Source organism: Corylus avellana, chromosome 4 (genome assembly GCF_965113065.1).
Source record: "Corylus avellana chromosome 4, dhCorAvel1.hap1.2, whole genome shotgun sequence".
Taxonomy (NCBI): domain Eukaryota; kingdom Viridiplantae; phylum Streptophyta; class Magnoliopsida; order Fagales; family Betulaceae; genus Corylus; species Corylus avellana.
The window spans coordinates 29,254,350-29,272,740 of NC_142493.1; the positions used below are offsets into that span (position 1 = coordinate 29,254,350).

Below are 18,391 nucleotides of genomic sequence, written 5' to 3' on the forward strand. Positions count from 1 at the left end.
AATAGTAATAACAAATGGTTGATGTTGATGTTATATAAATAGTAAGAATGTTGGGGAGTTGAAAAAATTAAAATTTTGGCCAAACAAGGCTCATGTAGATGACCTAGAATTTTCACCTTCGTGTTTTTTACGGAAAGAGTTTTTAAAATATTAGCTTTAATTTAACCATTAAAGTTAGCGTTCTAAACTCTAATTAAGAGTATTAGCAACAACTTTTCTAATATTTTCTTTAAATTTAGAAAACCAAAATATTAGGAAAAAGAAAAAGGAAAGAGACGAGAGAGAAAAAAAATTTTAAATAAAATAATAGCAAGGGAAGCAAAAAACGAAATGTTATATGTACCAAATATTTTACAAAAGATGGATACCGAGATGATGTAGATTGATATTGTAGAGTTTATTCATTGGTACGGGGTTTCATTTTTTTACTTTTTTTTTTATTAATTGTTTTGATTCTCTCCAATGAATAATTTTCACATCATTTTAGTATCCATCTTGATAAAAAAATGTAGTACCCTTAACATTTCTCAACCAAAAATATTACCATAAATCTTTAGTACGAACACTTTTGGTTCCCTTGGTTTAGGTTATATCAAGCAAGAGAATTTGTTACAAGAGGCGTTTTATGAGTTTTCTTGGAAGCATGTTAGTGCTTTAAGAAAAAAAAAAAAAAAAAAAAAAAAAACGCATGATGTCCACACTCCACGCATGTTAGGTTTTAGGTCGAAAAAGTGACAAAACGTTCGGTGAAGTAAGAAAAAAAAATTTCTACAATTAAAAAAATTTGGCATAATTCGTTATGTTATGTGCCACATTAGCACGTGTGAACTACCACTCATTTTCACATTGTTCCTATGAACTACCATATGTTAAACTCACCACCTTCAATTACTATTTCTTGACAAAAAATTTCATTTTTTTAGTCATGGTCGTTAAATTAGATAGAATATGTGTTTTTTAGAAGTAAAATGGTGGAATACCCTCAAATAAAATATACAAAGATTAAAAACTATATAAAAATTAAAAACAAAAAAATGGGAAAAATACAAAAATTGCTAGCCTTATGGGACATTGACATTTTTTAATACTTTAGTAGAATATTAACACAATTCATAATTTAGAGAAAATATTAAATGATTGAATGATATATAGTTTGTGTGAATATATATACCATGTCAACACCAAAAAAGAAAAAGAAAAAAAAAAGGTAAAGCCGCTTAACCCCCTCAAACTATTACACAATGACAATCTACTCCTCAAACTATCAATTGCGACAATTTACCCACCAAACTACCAAAACAGTGACAATGTACATCCAATTTTAACAAAATGACGAAATTACCCTTACTAAAATAAAAACAAAAATACTAAAATTTATTTATTTTTTCAAAATTTGTCTTATTGAAAATTATATTGGGGTAATTTCGTCAATTTACTAGCATTGAGAAGTACATTGTCATTGTTTTGGTAATTTGTGAAGTAAATTGTAGTAATTGATAGTTTGGAGAGTAAATTATTATTGGGATGGTAGCTTGAGGAGGTTAAAATGACTTTACAAAAAAAAAAAAAGAAAAAAAAAAAAAAGAGGCTTTAATCGGATGTGGGCTCTCAATCGAGATTGATATGAGAGGGTACCTGATCCAACCCAGCCCGACTCTGTTCTTATTTCCCGCCAAACGGATGCATCCTTCCCGCCACAGAAAAGCACCCAAAACTATTCTTGAACATTTCCCGCCATCTCTCTCTCTCTCTGTGTCTGGGTGTGCAACACACAAGCAGCCATGGACCCAAAGCGAATAGCCAAGAAACGCAAGCTTCCCCCGGCCCCATCCCATCCCATGATCGGCATCTGCACCCGCACCAGATCCCAGATCCACCAATCCTCTTCTTCCCACGACGACGCCGAACTCCGATGCCTCATCAAGGATCTCCGCACCAGACGGGTCTTTTCCCCCAAATCAATCCACGCCGATCAGAATGTAGGCAGTGTTTATATGGGTTCTCATGGTACAGTGGCGGCGGAGAATATGAAGGATATAAGCACGGTTTTGTCTTCGATTGATGAGGAGTCCCGGTTTGATAAAAATCCATATAATGATGAGAGTGAAGAGGTTGATGTGAACGGGCAAAAGGGTAGTTCGGAGAAGAGTGATGGTGATGGTGAGTATGTCGGGCTTGTGAAGGCTGTCGGTGAAGTGAATGAGGAAAGTGTCCAAACAACGCCGCCCGATGGCAAGGTGTTTGATGATGGAGCGGTTAATGAAAATGGAGGACAGAGCTTTTCCCCCAAATCAATCCACGCCGATCAGAATGTAGACAGGGTTTATATGGGTTCTCATGGTACAGTGGCAGCGGAGGATATGAATGATATAAGCACGGTTTTGTCTTCAATTGTGGAGAAGTCCCGGTTGGATAAAAATGCATATAATGATGAGAATGGAGAGGTTGATGTGAACGGGCAAAATGGTAGTTCGGAGAAGAGTGATGGTGATGGTGAGTATGTCGGGCTTGTGGAGGCTGTCGGTGAAGTGAATGAGGAAAGTGTCCAAACAACGCCGCCCGATGGCAAGGTGTTTGATGATGGAGCGGTTAATGAAAATGGAGGACAGATCTTTTCCCCCAAATCAATCCACGCCGATCAGAATGTAGACAGGGTTTTTACGGGTTCTCATGGTACAGTGGCGGCAGAGGATATGAAGGATATAAGCACGGTTTTGTCTTCAATTGTGGAGGAGTCCCGGTTGGATAAAAATGCATATAATGATGAGAATGGAGAGGTTGATGTGAACGGGCAAAAGGGTAGTTCGGAGAAGAGTGGAGGTGATGGTGAACATGTCGGGCTTGTGAAGGCGGTCGGAGATTTGAATGAGGAAAATGTCCGGACAACGCCGCTCGATGCCAAGGTGTTTGGTGATGGAGAGGTTAGTGAAAATGAAGGGAAGCCTTCTAATGGAATTTTTCAGAGAGTTGACAAGTGTGTTGGAGAGGCTTTAGGTGCCAACATTGACAAGAAGAATCACTCAATTTCCGACACCAAATTGGTAAGGAAGACGCTTTCTGAGCAGAATGAATGTCTTTGTGTGTGTGCTTATTTCTTTTTCTTTTGGTTAATTGTGCTGAATGTTGATTACAATTAGAACTTTACACATGGAAATTTCTGTAGTAGATTCTATAACTTTGATGCTTAATGCTAATGTGAAATAGTCTGGGATTTTGGATAGGTGCTCAGACCATGTTTTAGTAAGAAACTATTCAAAACTCCGGGTTCATTTAGCTATAAAAGATTGCTTCCTTATCTGATGGATATCGCAAAAGATAATTCTTGTAAGTTGTAATTTTTCTTTCTTTTCTTGAATCTTGAATTACAAAAGCTGATTTTTCAGTTTGGAGAAGTATGTCGAAGGAGCTGACAATTCTTCTAATGAATTTCAAATAGGTACTCCAAAAAGTAGTCAGTGCCCGAAACTGGTAGTTCGAGAAAATTAATTGTGACTATTTTAGTTGAGCGTGACTATAGTAGCACTTACTTGCTGGGAGTTGCATAGAAATGGCTTAGATAGTAAAAATCGTAAGCGCTCTTTCAAATCCGATTGAGCTATAGCCTGACTCAACCTCACTAAAACATCAATGAGAATCCAATACGACTAATACTAATAAGACATATGTGAGAATTCTTCATTGCGGAGATTCAAACCCACACTCTTAGTACATGTCATGACTACTTGAAATCTTTTTTGGCACATTAAACACCACCCTTATTGGTAAAGCGGCTGATTGATTGGATACGAACTTGATTCTTCGAAAAATCAAGCTCATAGAATCATTTTCATTTTCAATAACTTTATAATTTTTATTTTTTATAGTATTTTTAAGTGTTTGGTAAGACGAAAAATAATACTCAATGGCAAATATTATTAGTTTAATCGAAAAAGCTTGCTTAATTGTTGAAAAATAATTTATATTTTTAAAAATTGTAAATTATTTTTTGAGTTTGAGCATCTTATTCTCCTCAAATTGACAGACTCAACTAGAACATTGTTAGGACTTTGCCAGAACTTCACTGGGCCATCGTCGGATTTTTTGCTGAAAACATTTTTCGATACAAATCATCCAGACAAACGAAATCTTACAAATGTTCAAAGGAGAAATTGAAGGGAATTGACCCATGAGGTTTTTGTTTGAGACTTTGAGTAGCCAGCAAGCAAAATAATTTTAAATCAAGCATGTGTATTAAATAAAATCATGGGACGTGAGAAACAAAAGTCGTACTAGATTTTTCATTTGCCAATCAAAATAGAGCGTCGGTCGTGTAACAATTGGCTACCCAACAACATATGTACCCAAAAAGGACTTGGAAGAATTTAGTTGTCCACACACATGATTTTTGTTTTTGAATGATGCCGAGGATTATACTGTACACATAAAGCTTCTTTTTTGTTTGTTTTATGCTTGCTTGATTGCTCATGGGCAACCGCAATTCCTTTTCAATAGATGAGCGTCACAATTAATCTGAGATATTATTTTGTCAGGGCCTAATTAGCATGAATAATTATATGAGATATTAATTACGACTGTCTAAAAATCTTACTAGGACTAAAGAAGATACAACAATTATTGTAATTAGTTTACAACTTGGGTTAATAATGGTGACATTTTTTTATTTTTTTTTCTTTAGGTATCAAAACGCTTGAAAAATGCTACCTATTAAAAAAGTTGTATGTTATCGAGATAATCAAAAAGAATTTTTCATCCCATAAGACTTCATCTTCACTGTTGTAGAGACGCTTATTATTCAAAAAATCAAAAGACAATTTTTGGAAATCTAGAGAGCAATAACCTGATGAAAATATACTCAATTGTTAACCGTAATATATCACATTTTTAATGTGACATTTTTCAAGCGTTTCAATACCTAAAAATAGTTAAAATCACGTAATTTGATAATCTACTATTTATTTTAAATTGTTGGAGACCCTAATCCCAAAATACTTGAGCATTTCATATTTAATCAACTTTAACTTATATGATATAAGCATTGCACATTAATTAATCTTGGCAATTTGTTGGTTTTTAATTTTATCCCTCTTTTTTTTTTTTTTTTGTTCGGAGTGATTTATTAATGCCAAAATGATAATAAACAAAACAGAATAAAAAACTCGTTAACAAAATAAATCCCAAAATGCGTGAAACAGAGATGACCACGAGCCACGAGGGTATGTTTTGTTGAAAGCTTTGTTTTTTTCTGGTCGGAAATGGCAGGTATTTCTCCAAATCGTCACCGCAAACGTCATAGCGCCTACCCCCCCATCATTTATATGCGATCCTTCTGCCTCTTCAGCTTGCAATTTGCACAGAGCAATCAATACACCATTTGCACAGAACAACCCAGAGCCATTTGCACAGAGCAGTTGCAGCCAATACACCATCATGGCCCGGCCCCACTTCCTCCTCGTAACATTTCCGGCCCAGGGCCATATCAATCCCGGCCTCCAATTCGCCAAGCGCCTCATTCGCTTGGGGGCGCATGTCACCTTCGTCACCACCGTCGCCGCCCGCCGCCGCATGGCCAAAATCCCTGATTCCGACGGCTTGTCCTTCTCCACCTTCTCCGACGGCTACGACGACGGCTTTAAAGATGGTGACGACGCCGACAACTACATGTCCGAGATCAGGCGCCGTGGCTCCCAAGCTCTCACTGATCTTGTCGTGTCCAGCGCAAACGAGGGTCGCCCATTTACAGGCTTGGTCTACACCATCCTCCTCCCTTGGGCTGCGGACGTGGCGAGTGAACTTCACCTCCCATCAGCGCTTCTTTGGATTCAACCCGCCATGGTTTTGGACATATACTACTACTTCTTCAATGGTTATGGTGATGTCATCAGGAACAGCAGCAATGACCCCTCATGTCCGATACAATTACCGGGACTGCCATCGCTCACTAGCCGTGACCTGCCGTCCTTCTTGCTTGCTTCAAATACGTATACTTTTATGCTCCCAACATTTCAAGAGCAACTTGAAGCGCTTGAAAAAGAAAGCAAGCCGATAATTCTAGTGAACACCTTTGATGCGCTGGAACCGGAGTCGTTAAGAATGATCGAAAAGTTCAATTTGATTGGAGTTGGGCCGCTAACGCCGTCTGCTTTTTTGGATGGAAAAGATCCATCCGACAAATCTTTTGGAGGAGATCTTTTCCAAAGCTCCAAGGACTACATCGAATGGCTCAACTCCAAACCCGAATCATCCATTATTTACGTGTCGTTTGGGAGCTTATTGGAGTTATCCAAGCAACAAATGGAAGAAATTGCACGCGGATTGTTGGATTCTGGCCGCCCTTTCTTATGGGTTATAAGAGATAAGAAAAACGGAGAAGAAGAGAAGGAAGAAGATAAATTGAGTTGTATGGAGGAATTGAAAGAAAAGGGAAAGATCGTGCCGTGGTGCTCTCAATTGGAGGTTTTGTCACACCCCTCGTTGGGATGCTTTGTGACACATTGCGGGTGGAATTCGACTTTGGAGAGTTTGGTTTCTGGGGTGCCTGTCGTGGCATTCCCCCAGTGGACGGATCAAGGGACAAACGCGAAGCTGATAGAGGATGTGTGGAAGACGGGAGTACGGGTCACTGCAAATGAGGATGGGATTGTTGAGAGTGTTGAGATCAAGAGGTGCTTGGAATTGGTTATTGAGGGTGGAGAGTTGAGAAGGAATGCTAAGAAGTGGAGGGATTTGGCTAGGGAGGCTTCCAAGGAAGGTGGCTCTTCGTATGAGAATCTTAAATCTTTTGTGGATGAGATTGGAGAAGCACGTTGTTAGAAAAGTGTATGTTAATTTGCTGATCAAAAACATTTGCCTTTAGCTTCTTGTTGTTAGGGATGAATTTGTGGAGTTATATATTTGTATCTTAGAATAATGCATGTAAGCACTCTCTGTCTGAGTAATCAAAAATGTTATAAATTAAAGATGTTCTTCAATATTATTAAAAAGAAAAAAGAAAAGAAAAGAAAAACATCCTGGATGATATTGATAGGTATGTGTGGCGTGTGAGTTGAAGTCTAATCACGTGCATGGGTCCCCAGCACTGTTTGGTTTGGTTTAGAATTGTCATCTTCGATTTCCTTGTCCACGTTCAATCGAGAAAGAACTTGGAAAAACCCATACAACTGCAAGGACTAAGGAGTCAATTCAGTGCAACTTGGAGTGTTGAGTTGAGCAAGTGGTGGCTTAAATGCTTCTTTCTCTGGGTAAGCGTTGCAAATTGCAATTGGAATTGCATAATGCTTCTTTTATAGCCACCTTGTTTGACTGTTTTTCCAAGTGCATGTTTCCGTGAGAAAAATCGCATGCCACGTACATAGTCATTTTTCATTTTGGGCCGCCATACACAAAGAGTTATATGGGCCCCGTTTGGTAATGGACATAATAGGTGGTTTTTTTTGTTTGGAAGTTATTTATGGAATATAATATAGATAAAAATTTTGAATTTTTTTAAATGAAAAAATGAAAAAAATAATAATAATAATAATTTTTTATTTAAATAGTAATACAAAATGGTTGATGTGATATAAAAAATAAGAATATTAGGGTGTTAAAAAAATTGAAATTTTAGCCAAACAAGGCTCATGTATACCTAGAATTTTCGCCTTCGTGTTTTTTGTGAAAAGAGTTTTCAAAATTAGCTTTTAACTATTAAATTGCTATTAGCAGCAATTTTTCTTATATTTAGGAAACCAAACTATTAGGAAAAAGAAAAAGGAAAGAAACGAGAGAGAAAACATTTTTTTTTAAAAAATAAAATAGTAGCAAGGGAAGCAAAACGGTAAATGCTATGGGTATCAAAATAATGTAGAGTTTATTCATTAGTACATGTATCATTTTTTTTTATTAATTGTTTTGATCATCTTCGATGAATGAGCTCCACATCATCTTAATATCAATTTCTTGATGAAAAAATTTAGTACCCTTATCAAGCAAAAATATTACCATAAATCTTTAGTGACACTTCTGGTTCCCTTGGTTTAGGGAATACCAAGAGAGTTTGTTACAAGAGGCATGTTAGTGCTTTAAGAAAATAAATAAATAAAAAGAACGCAAGTCGCTTTAATTTATGGGATAAATGGACTTTTGGTCTCTATAAATAACTATTTGAGGTCAAAAAAGTGACAAAACGTTCTATGAAGTAAGAGAAAAAAAAAAAAAAAGCGTTTCTACAATTTAAAAAATTTGGCAGAATTCGTTATGTGCCACATTAGTACGTGTGACACGTGTGAACTACCACTCATTTTTATATCGTCCCATGAACTACCACTTGTTAAACTCAACCACCTTCAATTACTATTTATTGACAAAAAATCTCCTTCTTTTAGTTAAGATCGTTAAATTTTAATAGAATATGCATTTTTTAGAAGTAAATACCCTCAAATGAAATATACAAAGATTAAAAACTATATAAAAATTAAAAAAAAAAAATGGGAAAAATACAAAAATTGCTAGCCTTAGGGAACATTGACATTTTTTTTAATACTTTAGTAGAATATTACACAATTGATAATTTAGAGAAAATATTAAATGATTGAATGATAGTTTGAGTGAATATATATACCATGTCAACAAAAAAGAAAAAAGAAAAAAGAAGCTTTAATCGGACGTGGGCTCTCAATCCAGATTGATATGAGAGGGTAGCGACCCAACCCACCCCGACTCTGTTTATTTCCCGCCAAACGGATGCATCCTTCCCGCCACAGAAAAGCACCCTAAACTATTCTTGAACATTTCCCGCCATCTCTCTCTCTCTCTCTCTCTGTGTCTGGGTGTGCAACACACAAGCAGCCATGGACCCAAAACGAATATCCAAGAAGCGCAAGCTTCCCCCGGCCCCATCCCATTCCATGATCGGCATCAGCACCCGCACCAGATCCCAGATCCACCAATCCTCTTCTTCCCACGACGACCCCGAACTCCGATGCCTCATCAAGGATCTCCGCACCAGACGGGTTTTTTCCCCCAAATCAATCCACGCCGATCAGAATGTAGGCAGTGTTTATATGGGTTCTCATGGTACAGTGGCGGCGGAGAATATGAAGGATATAAGCACGGTTTTGTCTTCGATTGTGGAGGAGTCCCGGTTTGATAAAAATCCATATAATGATGAGAGTGAAGGGGTTGATGTGAACGGGAAAAAGGGTAGTTCGGAGAAGAGTGATGGTGATGGTGAGTATGTCGGGCTTGTGAAGGCGGTCAGTGAAGTGAATGAGAAAAGTGTCCAAACAACGCCCCCCGATGGCAAGGTGTTTGATGATGGAGCGGTTAATGAAAATGGAGGACGGATCTTTTCCCCCAAATCAATCCACGCCAATCAGAATGTAGATAGGTTTTATATGGGTTCTCATGGTACAGTGGCGGAGGAGGATATGAAGGATATAAGCACGGTTTTGTCTTCAATTGTGGAGGAGTCCCGGTTGGATAAAAATGCATATAATGATGAGAATGAAAAGGTTGATGTGAACGGGCAAAAGGGTAGTTCGGAGAAGAGTGGAGGTGATGGTGAATATGTCGGGCTTGTGAAGGCGGTTGGAGATTTGAATGAGGAAAATGTCCGGACAGTGCCGCCCGATGCCAAGGTGTTTGATGATGGAGAGGTTAATGAAAATGAAGGGAAGCCTTCTAATGGAAGTTTTCAGAGAGTTGACAAATGTGTTGGAGAGGCTTTCTGTGCCAACAATGACAAGAAGAATCACTCAATTTCCGACGCCAAATCGGTAAGGAAGACGCTTTCTAAGCAGAATGAATGTCTTTGTGTGTGTGTTTATTTCTTTTTCTTTTGGTTAATTGTGCAGAATGTTGATAACAATTAGAACTTTACACATGGAAATTTCTGTAGTAGATTCTATAACTTTTATGCTTAATGCTGATGTGAAATAGTCTGGGATTTTGGATTAGGTGCTCAGACCATGTTTTAGTAGGAAACTATTCAAAACTCCGGGTTCAGTTAGCTATAAAAGATTGCTTCCTTATCTGATGGATATCGCAAAAGATAATTCTTGTGAGTTGTAATTTTTCTTTTCTTGAACCTTGAATTACAAAATCTGATTTTTCAGTTTGGAGAAGTATGTCAAAGTAGCTGACAATTCTTCTAATGAATTTCAAATAGGTACTCCTAAAAGTAGTCAGTGCCCGAAACTGGACAAGGGTTCGGGACAATTGCTTCCCCAACCGAAATTCGCTTCTAAAGATCAAGAAGTTTCCATGGATAAATCAAACACTGGTGACTCTGGTAACTCACCCACATCAGTACTAAATTCTGCCAATGAGTCGTCAAATGGTAACGTGGCGGATTTATCAACGTGTGAACACTTTCCTGAATCATCAATGACATTTGATTTCAAAAAATCGGTTGATGAACACCATGATAAAAAATTTGACTTGGGGTTTTCTAGTGAAGATCATAAGAATGACTCAAACCCTGATCTGTCTTTGGTTTTGGAGGATGATGCAAAGGGTCAGAGTGACAATGGAGAAATTGAGAAAACTGATTGTGGGTTCTCTAGCGAGGCTCAAGATGTTGATGAAGTAAAACCTCAGCTGTCTTTGATTGTAGATGAGTGTCATTCAGGCAGAGATTATGGAGCTGGTCAGCAGCACTCTGATTATTCAAAGAAGTCTGAGACTGGAGGAATGAAGAAACTTAATGATGGGTATCCTTGTCAAGCTCAGAATCTGAATCCTGATTTGTCTGAAGCAGAGAACAGCAAATCATTCAGTTTGGAGAAGAGAGGTGGTGATGATGGTAAGGTTCAAAATCAAATTTATGGTTCAAATGAAGAATTTGTCCAGACAACACCACCAGATGCTGTGATCTTTGCTAAACCGTACATAGAAGAAAATGGAGGTGGTAGAGTGGAATTTGTTGAAAAGAGTACAGATCACGTCCTTGCGAAGCCCCTAAATGGAAGTGATACAAGAAGTGTTGGCTGTGCTAGTGATAAGAGAATCTACTCCAATTCTAAAAATAAACTGGTAAGAAATTATTCTTGAAATCTTGAGAGACTGGCAAGTATATGTGATTTTTAAGTTCTCATTTAAGATGTGCTTGTTATTTTGAAACAGGTTATAAATCCATGTTCAGGAGTGAAGTTATACAAAACTCCTGGCTCATTCAGCTATAGGAGATTGCTTCCATTTCTTATGGATATCACAAAAGATAAATCTTGTAAGTACTGTTGCCTTTTCTATGGCACCATATATATATTGCTTGAGGAGAAGCTTTTGTACACTAATGTAGAAAAAGCTAATCATTCTTGCAAGCCTTAATTTTTCTAGGTGCTTCAGAGAATGGACATTGCTTAAAACTTGAGAAGGATCGGGAACAAATACTGCTTCCACCACGGGTCACTTCTGACTGTCAAGAAAAGCTATTTGATAATTCAGATGGCTACCGACTTCATGCAGAGTGTCATACTAGCAATTCTGGTACTCTGCCAACGGATGAATTGCCTGTGGCCCATGATTTATCTAATGATGATGAACCAAAGCTAAAATGTCCTCGGGGCATTTCTGAATCCACAATACCGCTTGATTCACAAAAGGAACTTCGGTTGCCAGTTCAGTATTGTCAATTGGAAACTTCCCCTAAGAAAGTGAGTTCTGTACATGAAATTGATCTACCAGTTACTTCACTGTGTCCTCCTGTCACCTGTGAAGTTTTGTCCAGGGAAGAAGGTACAATATCGATCTCGCGAGTCTCTGTCAACACTGAAATGGACTTCCCTAGTTCATCTATAAAATATTCTGACTGTACAAAGCCAGTTGAAGCAGAGTGCTTGTCTCAGAATACATCTCAACTTAAAATCTCAGTTCCTTCCGGAGTTCATGTTGCTGGACTCAAAAAGGGGATTCTTAAAAGAAATCCACGAGGATGCAGAGGGCTCTGTACTTGTTTGAACTGTGCTTCTTTTCGTCTCCATGCGGAGAGAGCATTTGAGTTCTCCAAAAATCAGATGCAAGATGCCGAAGAGGTGGCCTTAGATTTAATTAAGGAACTGTCATACCTGCGGACTATGTTGGAAAAATCTACTGATGGTGTCAATGATCATTCCATTGTTCATGTCAATCAGGTGAGCACTGCAAAAACCAAAGATGCAACTCTGATTTTTCGAGCTCTTGCTCTTAAACTTTGTGTGCTGTAGTTAATATCATGTTGCTTTATCTGCATTTCTGACTGCTTGAATTCTCTGTCATTGTTACTTTTCTATCTGTATTTTATGCACCAGATTGATCGAATGGATGCTAGTTTAACATAGGCCACACTCATTTGACTAGGAAAACGTCTGAATGCTAACTTGGAAAGTCTATATAGGGGCAACTTTTATGTGTAATAACTCTAGCGATTTTGAAAGTTGTCAGTTGTCATCAAGACATGATTGGAGTGTTATATATATATATATATATATATATATATATATATATGATTTTTCCGCTTGTTTATATTGCATCAATCTTTAAGTAGACTTGTGTTGCAGCATGAAATTCTTCTCAGGATGTAAGAGTGGACCAAGCGATGTTCATGACATCTTGAAAATTCAAGTGAGCTCAGAGAAGTATGAAATGTTAGTGTAACATGTGGATACAAATTTCCTGGTGTAGGAGTAGCAGTAGGTTCCTGCTACACATTGTTGCTGCTCTTTCTCCTTTGGGCCACAAGTCCTAGAGCACCAAACCTTGTGTGGTTTGAGTTCATACAAAACTTCAATGATAAAATCTGATTTTTTTTTTTTTTGTATTGAGCTCATAATGTTTCCCATTTACAATCTATTGTTTTGGTTTGATTACATTGTCAATGGTCTTATCAGTAAATAAGCAGCCATCCATTATGTCCGTGGACTTGAAAATTCTCACTGGAATTCTAAGATTGTTCTCTATTTGATGCAGGTGAAAGAAGCATGCAGGAAAGCATCTGAAGCAGAAGAACTAGCAAAACACCGCCTAGACCAGATGAACGATGAGCTCAACATCCACTGCAGAATCACAGTAAGTGTCAATTATACTCTATATTTCACAAAGTTCTCCATTTTTTTCTTCTTGTTTTTCCCCAGTAGGCTTTTGAACAATATATCTTACCTGAAGCAACCAATAAACTCATTTCAACTTCTTTGTAACAGTGCTTGCAGCCGCCAAAAGTTAGATTTGCCAATTATGTCGAAGAAAAGGTCTTGCCAAACAAATAGTATTCACCATGTGTAAGATAGTTTTGCTATACTTGTCGCATGAGAGCTTATTAGGCTGCTCTGCCGGCACTTCTCTGCATACAGGCCAAATCTGGCTCCAGTGACTCACACACATTGCTTGATTCTAGCTGGAATTTTCGAATATCAAGAAGCAGGGAAGTCTATTGTTCTTGTTGTATCTTGGGAAGAGGAAACAAGTGTTGTGTCTACAAAAGAAAACTAGTTTGATATTTCGAGAATGGTATTCTAATATATGTTTAGAAAAAATTAAAATAAATATTATGTGGCACTGGTGTGCCATCACTATTCTTTGAGTTTGAGATATGTAGAAGCTCAATTTGCTTTTGTTAAATTAATGATTAAGTAATTAATTTTACGTTTTCTTATCAGCTTAAACTTTTGAAAAAAAATATTGATTTAACATGACATAAGAATTAAAGGTCTTGAGTTCGAACAATAGCTTTCAGCAAAGGTTCATCTGAATGTCTTATGACATTTACATTGGAATACTGGAATTGCTTTAATTTAAAAGATGAATTTGAATTTTGAAAGACTTCACAGAATCACAGTTTCGATCATTTTTTATTTTTAAATTGGGAATTCAACGAGATTAGAGGGTTGACCAAAAACAGAAAAAAACACTCTTAAAACACAAAGCATCGGAGTCCAGATATGCCATAAGGTTAATGCTACTTGTATTGATGGTATTGGTAGAATAGATTAGTATTATTAGATTTTTTTTTTTTTTTTTTTTTTTTTTAAGTGAATGAGGAAAGGGCTACAAGGGGAATCTTCTCTATTCTTGATCCAAATGGAAGAAAGAACGGAAGACCAATTGAGAATGCTTTCGAACACTAGGTTGAAAGCGGCCTATCTAGCTAACAAATGTGCTCGAACATTAGCATTTTTAGAAACTTTACTAGCTTTATTATTATCATTAACATAGGGTGAACCTGTATAGAATGTGGTTATTTAGGGAAGAAGTTGAGAATTGTTGAATTTCAAATTAGATGCACCGAATAAAAGGAGAATCTAAATCGAAGCCGAACTTTCCATATTCAACTATACATTATCATCATTGCTATAGCTTATACAATATTCTCTTATTCTTCATTTTTTTTGAAAATCAACCATTACTTGTGTGGGTCCTAAAAGAAGGATGAGAAAATACTAAATAGCATTTATTATTCGCAAAATTGAGGGTAGAAATTTACAGCACAACAAATCATCCCAATTTCCCAAAAAAAAAAAAAAAAAAACTCTAAAAACTTCACCTTGATCACCATCTTGGGCTCCGTAGCAAGAGAAATAGGCTTCCTGGTGAGCCAGGAAGCCGAACTCTAACCTCGCAATTAGGCATGGCCCCTCATTCATATTTTCACCCTCCCAAAAGAAAATTTTAGTTTGTCGTGGGCAACATATATTGTTGTGAAACTTTCAGTGTTTTGAAAACTATTTTGTTAGAAAGATTTGACACTTCGAGGAAACTCATAGTACGCCTATAATATAACGTGTTGAAACATCACTTAAATCTATATGTTTTTAGTTATAATTATGGTAGGATTTGGCTTAGGTGTTGTAACACTTGTGACACTTTTTCTGAAGTGACACTTTTAGGCAGCTCTACTAATATAAGATACAAAACAAGTAATTTTATTATATGAACAAATATTCAAACCTCATAAACCTTACAGGGAGCTGAACAGAGTAGGTGGCCATCAAATCCCCCGCTAACATACAAAGACACGAAAGAATATAAATTTATTTGAATCCTGATTTTCAAGCTAAAAGAAACTTGATGATCACAGAGGAGGTTGCAAAGAATCTCCACCCACGGACTATATTACAGACTCCATTGAAACTTGTATCTTTTACAGAAATCTCGAGCGTCTGCACTCAGGAGGAAAACCTTGAGGGAATCGTTTCAAGTCAGTGCAGTAGTTGTAAATCATGAAGTATTTCTGAACCCATCTCAGACGTCTCCGGCCATGGGCATCAAGCTCGTTGGTCTCCCATGCAGAGTTGGGTCCCCATGCAGCATTGGAGGCTGTAACTTTGAAATTCCGGTAGTATGCTGTGAAGGGTGCCTTGGACCAATCAGTTTTCACCAATCCTCCTCTTGTGGCCCAGTCGTCAGCATTCCAGAGGCTCGAGTAAATCTTCATTGGTTGGCTCTTTGGGAAGGGAACGCCGATTGGTTCAGCATTCTTGAATACTCTTATGGGAATGTTATCAACCACGAAGCTGAAAACAGAAGCAACATTAATTAATACGTTGTAAAATTATAGCAAACAGAGTAGACTCAATGAAATACATGGGAATTTGTGTTTTCTGCATAATCTCTCTTACATTATGTGCTGGGGTTTCCAGATGATGGAGTAGGTGTGAAAATTTCTTGTGGGGTCGAACCAGAGATAGAACTGCTGCTCCCTGTTTCCCTTGCCCTGAGTGAAAACATTTGTGTGTAGAATATAAGGGTTACCGCTAAGGTTTCCCAAGAACTCAAAGTCAATTTCATCGTGAGTTGGCCCCTGAGATGACAACTGCAATAAAAAACAGAGCAGTCAATTGTATGATGAGGGAATTCTGTTTGAACGTTTGGGGGGTGTTTTTGGAAAGAATTCAATGAAAATGACTGCTGCTGATGATACTTCTTGTTTAACGAAATCAACTAATAAAGGCTAAATTGGTTTTGACAATAGTACCCCCTATCTTTTTTTCAAAAAAAACAGAAGTTTTTCATGTGAAGCTACAGGAGGAAAGGTAAAAACATTGGTAATATACTAATATTGAAGATGACCGTTATTAGAATAAATACATCAGAAGATCAAATAAATAGTAATTAAATTCATGGCAAGGTTTTGACTTTTTTAATGTGACATATATCAATTGGTTCAGTTCAAAGATGTCTCAAAGCAAGCACTAATCTTCCTGATGGCCCCAGAAGTTGTTTTTTAATGTGTATGTGTGTGTGTGTGAGATGGTGGAAAGAAAAAAATGGATGAGTGGCAGACATACATAATAGGCAGTAACAGTGCCAGCAGAGTTGCCAGCAACAAGTTTAAGCTGCATATCAATTCTCCCAAAGAGGTATTCTTTCTTAGACTGGAAGCCAGAGCCAGAGACCCTGTCTAGAGAAAGAGATAGAAGCTGCCCTCCCTGGAATATCTTGGCACGATTATCTCCCCATGTTAAATCAAAGTCTTGGTAAAAGTTACCAGCAGAAGGGGCAACTAATAAAGAGCTCATCACCAGACAAACAAATGCAAACATAGAAAACCCATTACAAGAAAAAGCCATTTTTGAGAGACAGAGAGAGAGAGAGAGAGAGAGAGAGAGTCTGTGATGGTTTGAATGAAGGGGTTTTTGGGAGAAGTAGTATATATAGGAAGGAGGAAATGGGTGAAGAGATAAAAGAGAGGGAGGACGCGTGAGCAATAACTGGGGGGAGCCAAAGCTGGTGCCAGCTGAGCACCTTAATGAAAGCTGGAAGCTTTTGTTTGGGTTTATGGGATTATTTTTGGTTTTATGCAGAGGATGGGGATGCTATTATAATCACTCTGTCACAAGAATGATAGGTAGGACCCACTTTGGTATGATTTAAAATAGGTGGTGGATGACAACGGGCTTGGTATGGAAGAATAAAGTCCGTGTAAGGCTTCCTAGGACCACCAATCATGTATTTTGATTTTCCCATTTGCCAAAATGATGTCTCAGTAATTTACCTCAATCTCAATGAACATGTTTGAGATAATTCTGAATTTTTGGCCTTTGCTTCTTTTTTCAAGAGTCACAAGAACGCCACTGTAATGTGGTTGAACTGTTATGACTGCATTCTTTTGTCGTTGAAGATGACATGTCCTATAATCTAGCTAGCATGATTTTACAGATGTCTGCAAAAAGCCAAAGCATGTAGCTTTGATCTTTTTCTTTAATCTTTTTCAACGTTTATGTGAAAGTGAATTAGACCAAATACGCAAACCACCAGATGGCACCCCAAGGGATCTTTAGTTTCTATGACAAGATACAGAGGACTTCAACTTCACAAGAAACTTCTATTTAATTTCCTGAAACTGCAGAGAGATGTTCGAAGAAGATTGTCCAATATTAGGCTTGGAAAATCTCCTAAACTTGGCCCATCTAGTGGGGTTCTGTTCACTATCACCCCAAAGTACTCAAAACATTTAGAAATTACACTTGAAAATCTAATAAAAGTGGAAGAAACAGATTACACTTGATTATTTCAGTGGTGCTAAAACTGTATATATATACTTCTGTTGTTAGAATATGGGTTTTTTCTCAAAGATAATTGATTTATTTCAGTGGACTCTGATTGTGAAACCGCTGGATGCAATCAAATTTCATAAGTATAGTTGATTATCTATAAAAGATGTCTTACTTTATGGCTTATACTCTTCACAAATCACAACATCCATCGAAAGTGGAGATTAGTATAACAAAGTTGTGTTTTTATTCCCCAGTTTCCATGATGACTCTCTCTCTCTCTCTCATTGGTCTCATGGCAGAATTATGTGCTGAAAAAAGAAAGTAGAAGAGGTATATCCGTATATGCTAACAATAATAATGAGTTTGGCTTGCCTCCAATTACTCCTGTACGTCTAGGCATCCAGCAATCTTTTTTAAAAAAAAAAAAAAAACTTCTATAAAAATACTACTTTTTATATGGTTGCCCCTCAATTGTTTAACTTTTTACCCCCATACAACATATCTACTCTTATGTCAAATCTTTGTAACTTTAAATATGGATTTTGTTTTTACATGTTTATAGCAAACTAGAAAACTTTCGTATTTGAATCTCTTATAAGATGATTTTATAGATATGCACATTTTGTATATAGTTATAACTCATGACTTAACCTAGCTGTCTTCATGGGTATTTTCTCTCTTTGGTATTATATATTTTCTAGGGAATATTTGATCTCACATCTCCCGTAAAATGGTTTAAAGTAGACCTAATAGTTGATTCTCACAAAGCTGTATCCAGACAAGCTGAATCTAATTGAAGTGAGTTGATCGAATTTGGATTGGCATATTACGTTTACACCGATGGAGATGGTAAACCAACCCAGCTGCTCTTAACAACAGGGCTTCCCCTGTTTTTTTTTTTTTTTAAAAAAAAAAAAAAAAAAAAAAAAAGTAGAAAAAATGAAGAA

At 37.1% G+C, this 18,391-nt stretch overlaps 3 protein-coding genes across 3 annotated transcripts; 2 read left to right on the forward strand and 1 right to left on the reverse strand.

Annotated features, from left to right (window-relative positions):
- Nucleotides 1-1,760: 1,760 nt before the first annotated feature.
- LOC132178795 (uncharacterized) lies at nt 1,761-13,596 on the forward strand. The gene is made up of 8 exons (XM_088515701.1): nt 1,761-3,072; nt 8,764-9,752; nt 9,934-10,036; nt 10,145-11,010; nt 11,101-11,203; nt 11,314-12,107; nt 12,922-13,020; nt 13,152-13,596. Exons 1-8 carry the CDS (start codon nt 1,782-1,784, stop codon nt 13,215-13,217), a joined length of 4,311 nt encoding a protein of 1,436 aa, XP_088371827.1. The 5' UTR covers nt 1,761-1,781; the 3' UTR covers nt 13,218-13,596.
- Nucleotides 5,298-6,935, forward strand: LOC132177689 (phloretin 4'-O-glucosyltransferase-like). Its single transcript, XM_059590115.2, has one exon. The coding sequence runs from the start codon at nt 5,428-5,430 to the stop codon at nt 6,808-6,810; it is 1,383 nt and encodes a 460-aa protein (XP_059446098.2). The 5' UTR covers nt 5,298-5,427; the 3' UTR covers nt 6,811-6,935.
- A 1,274-nt stretch (nt 13,597-14,870) lies between the features above and the next one.
- On the reverse strand, nt 14,871-16,639 carry XTH15 (xyloglucan endotransglucosylase/hydrolase 15). The gene is made up of 3 exons (XM_059591903.2): nt 16,236-16,639; nt 15,567-15,760; nt 14,871-15,461 (listed from the first exon to the last, which is right to left on the reverse strand). The coding sequence occupies exons 1-3, from the start codon at nt 16,515-16,517 to the stop codon at nt 15,089-15,091; spliced, it is 849 nt and encodes a 282-aa protein (XP_059447886.1). The 5' UTR covers nt 16,518-16,639; the 3' UTR covers nt 14,871-15,088.
- Nucleotides 16,640-18,391: the final 1,752 nt, after the last annotated feature.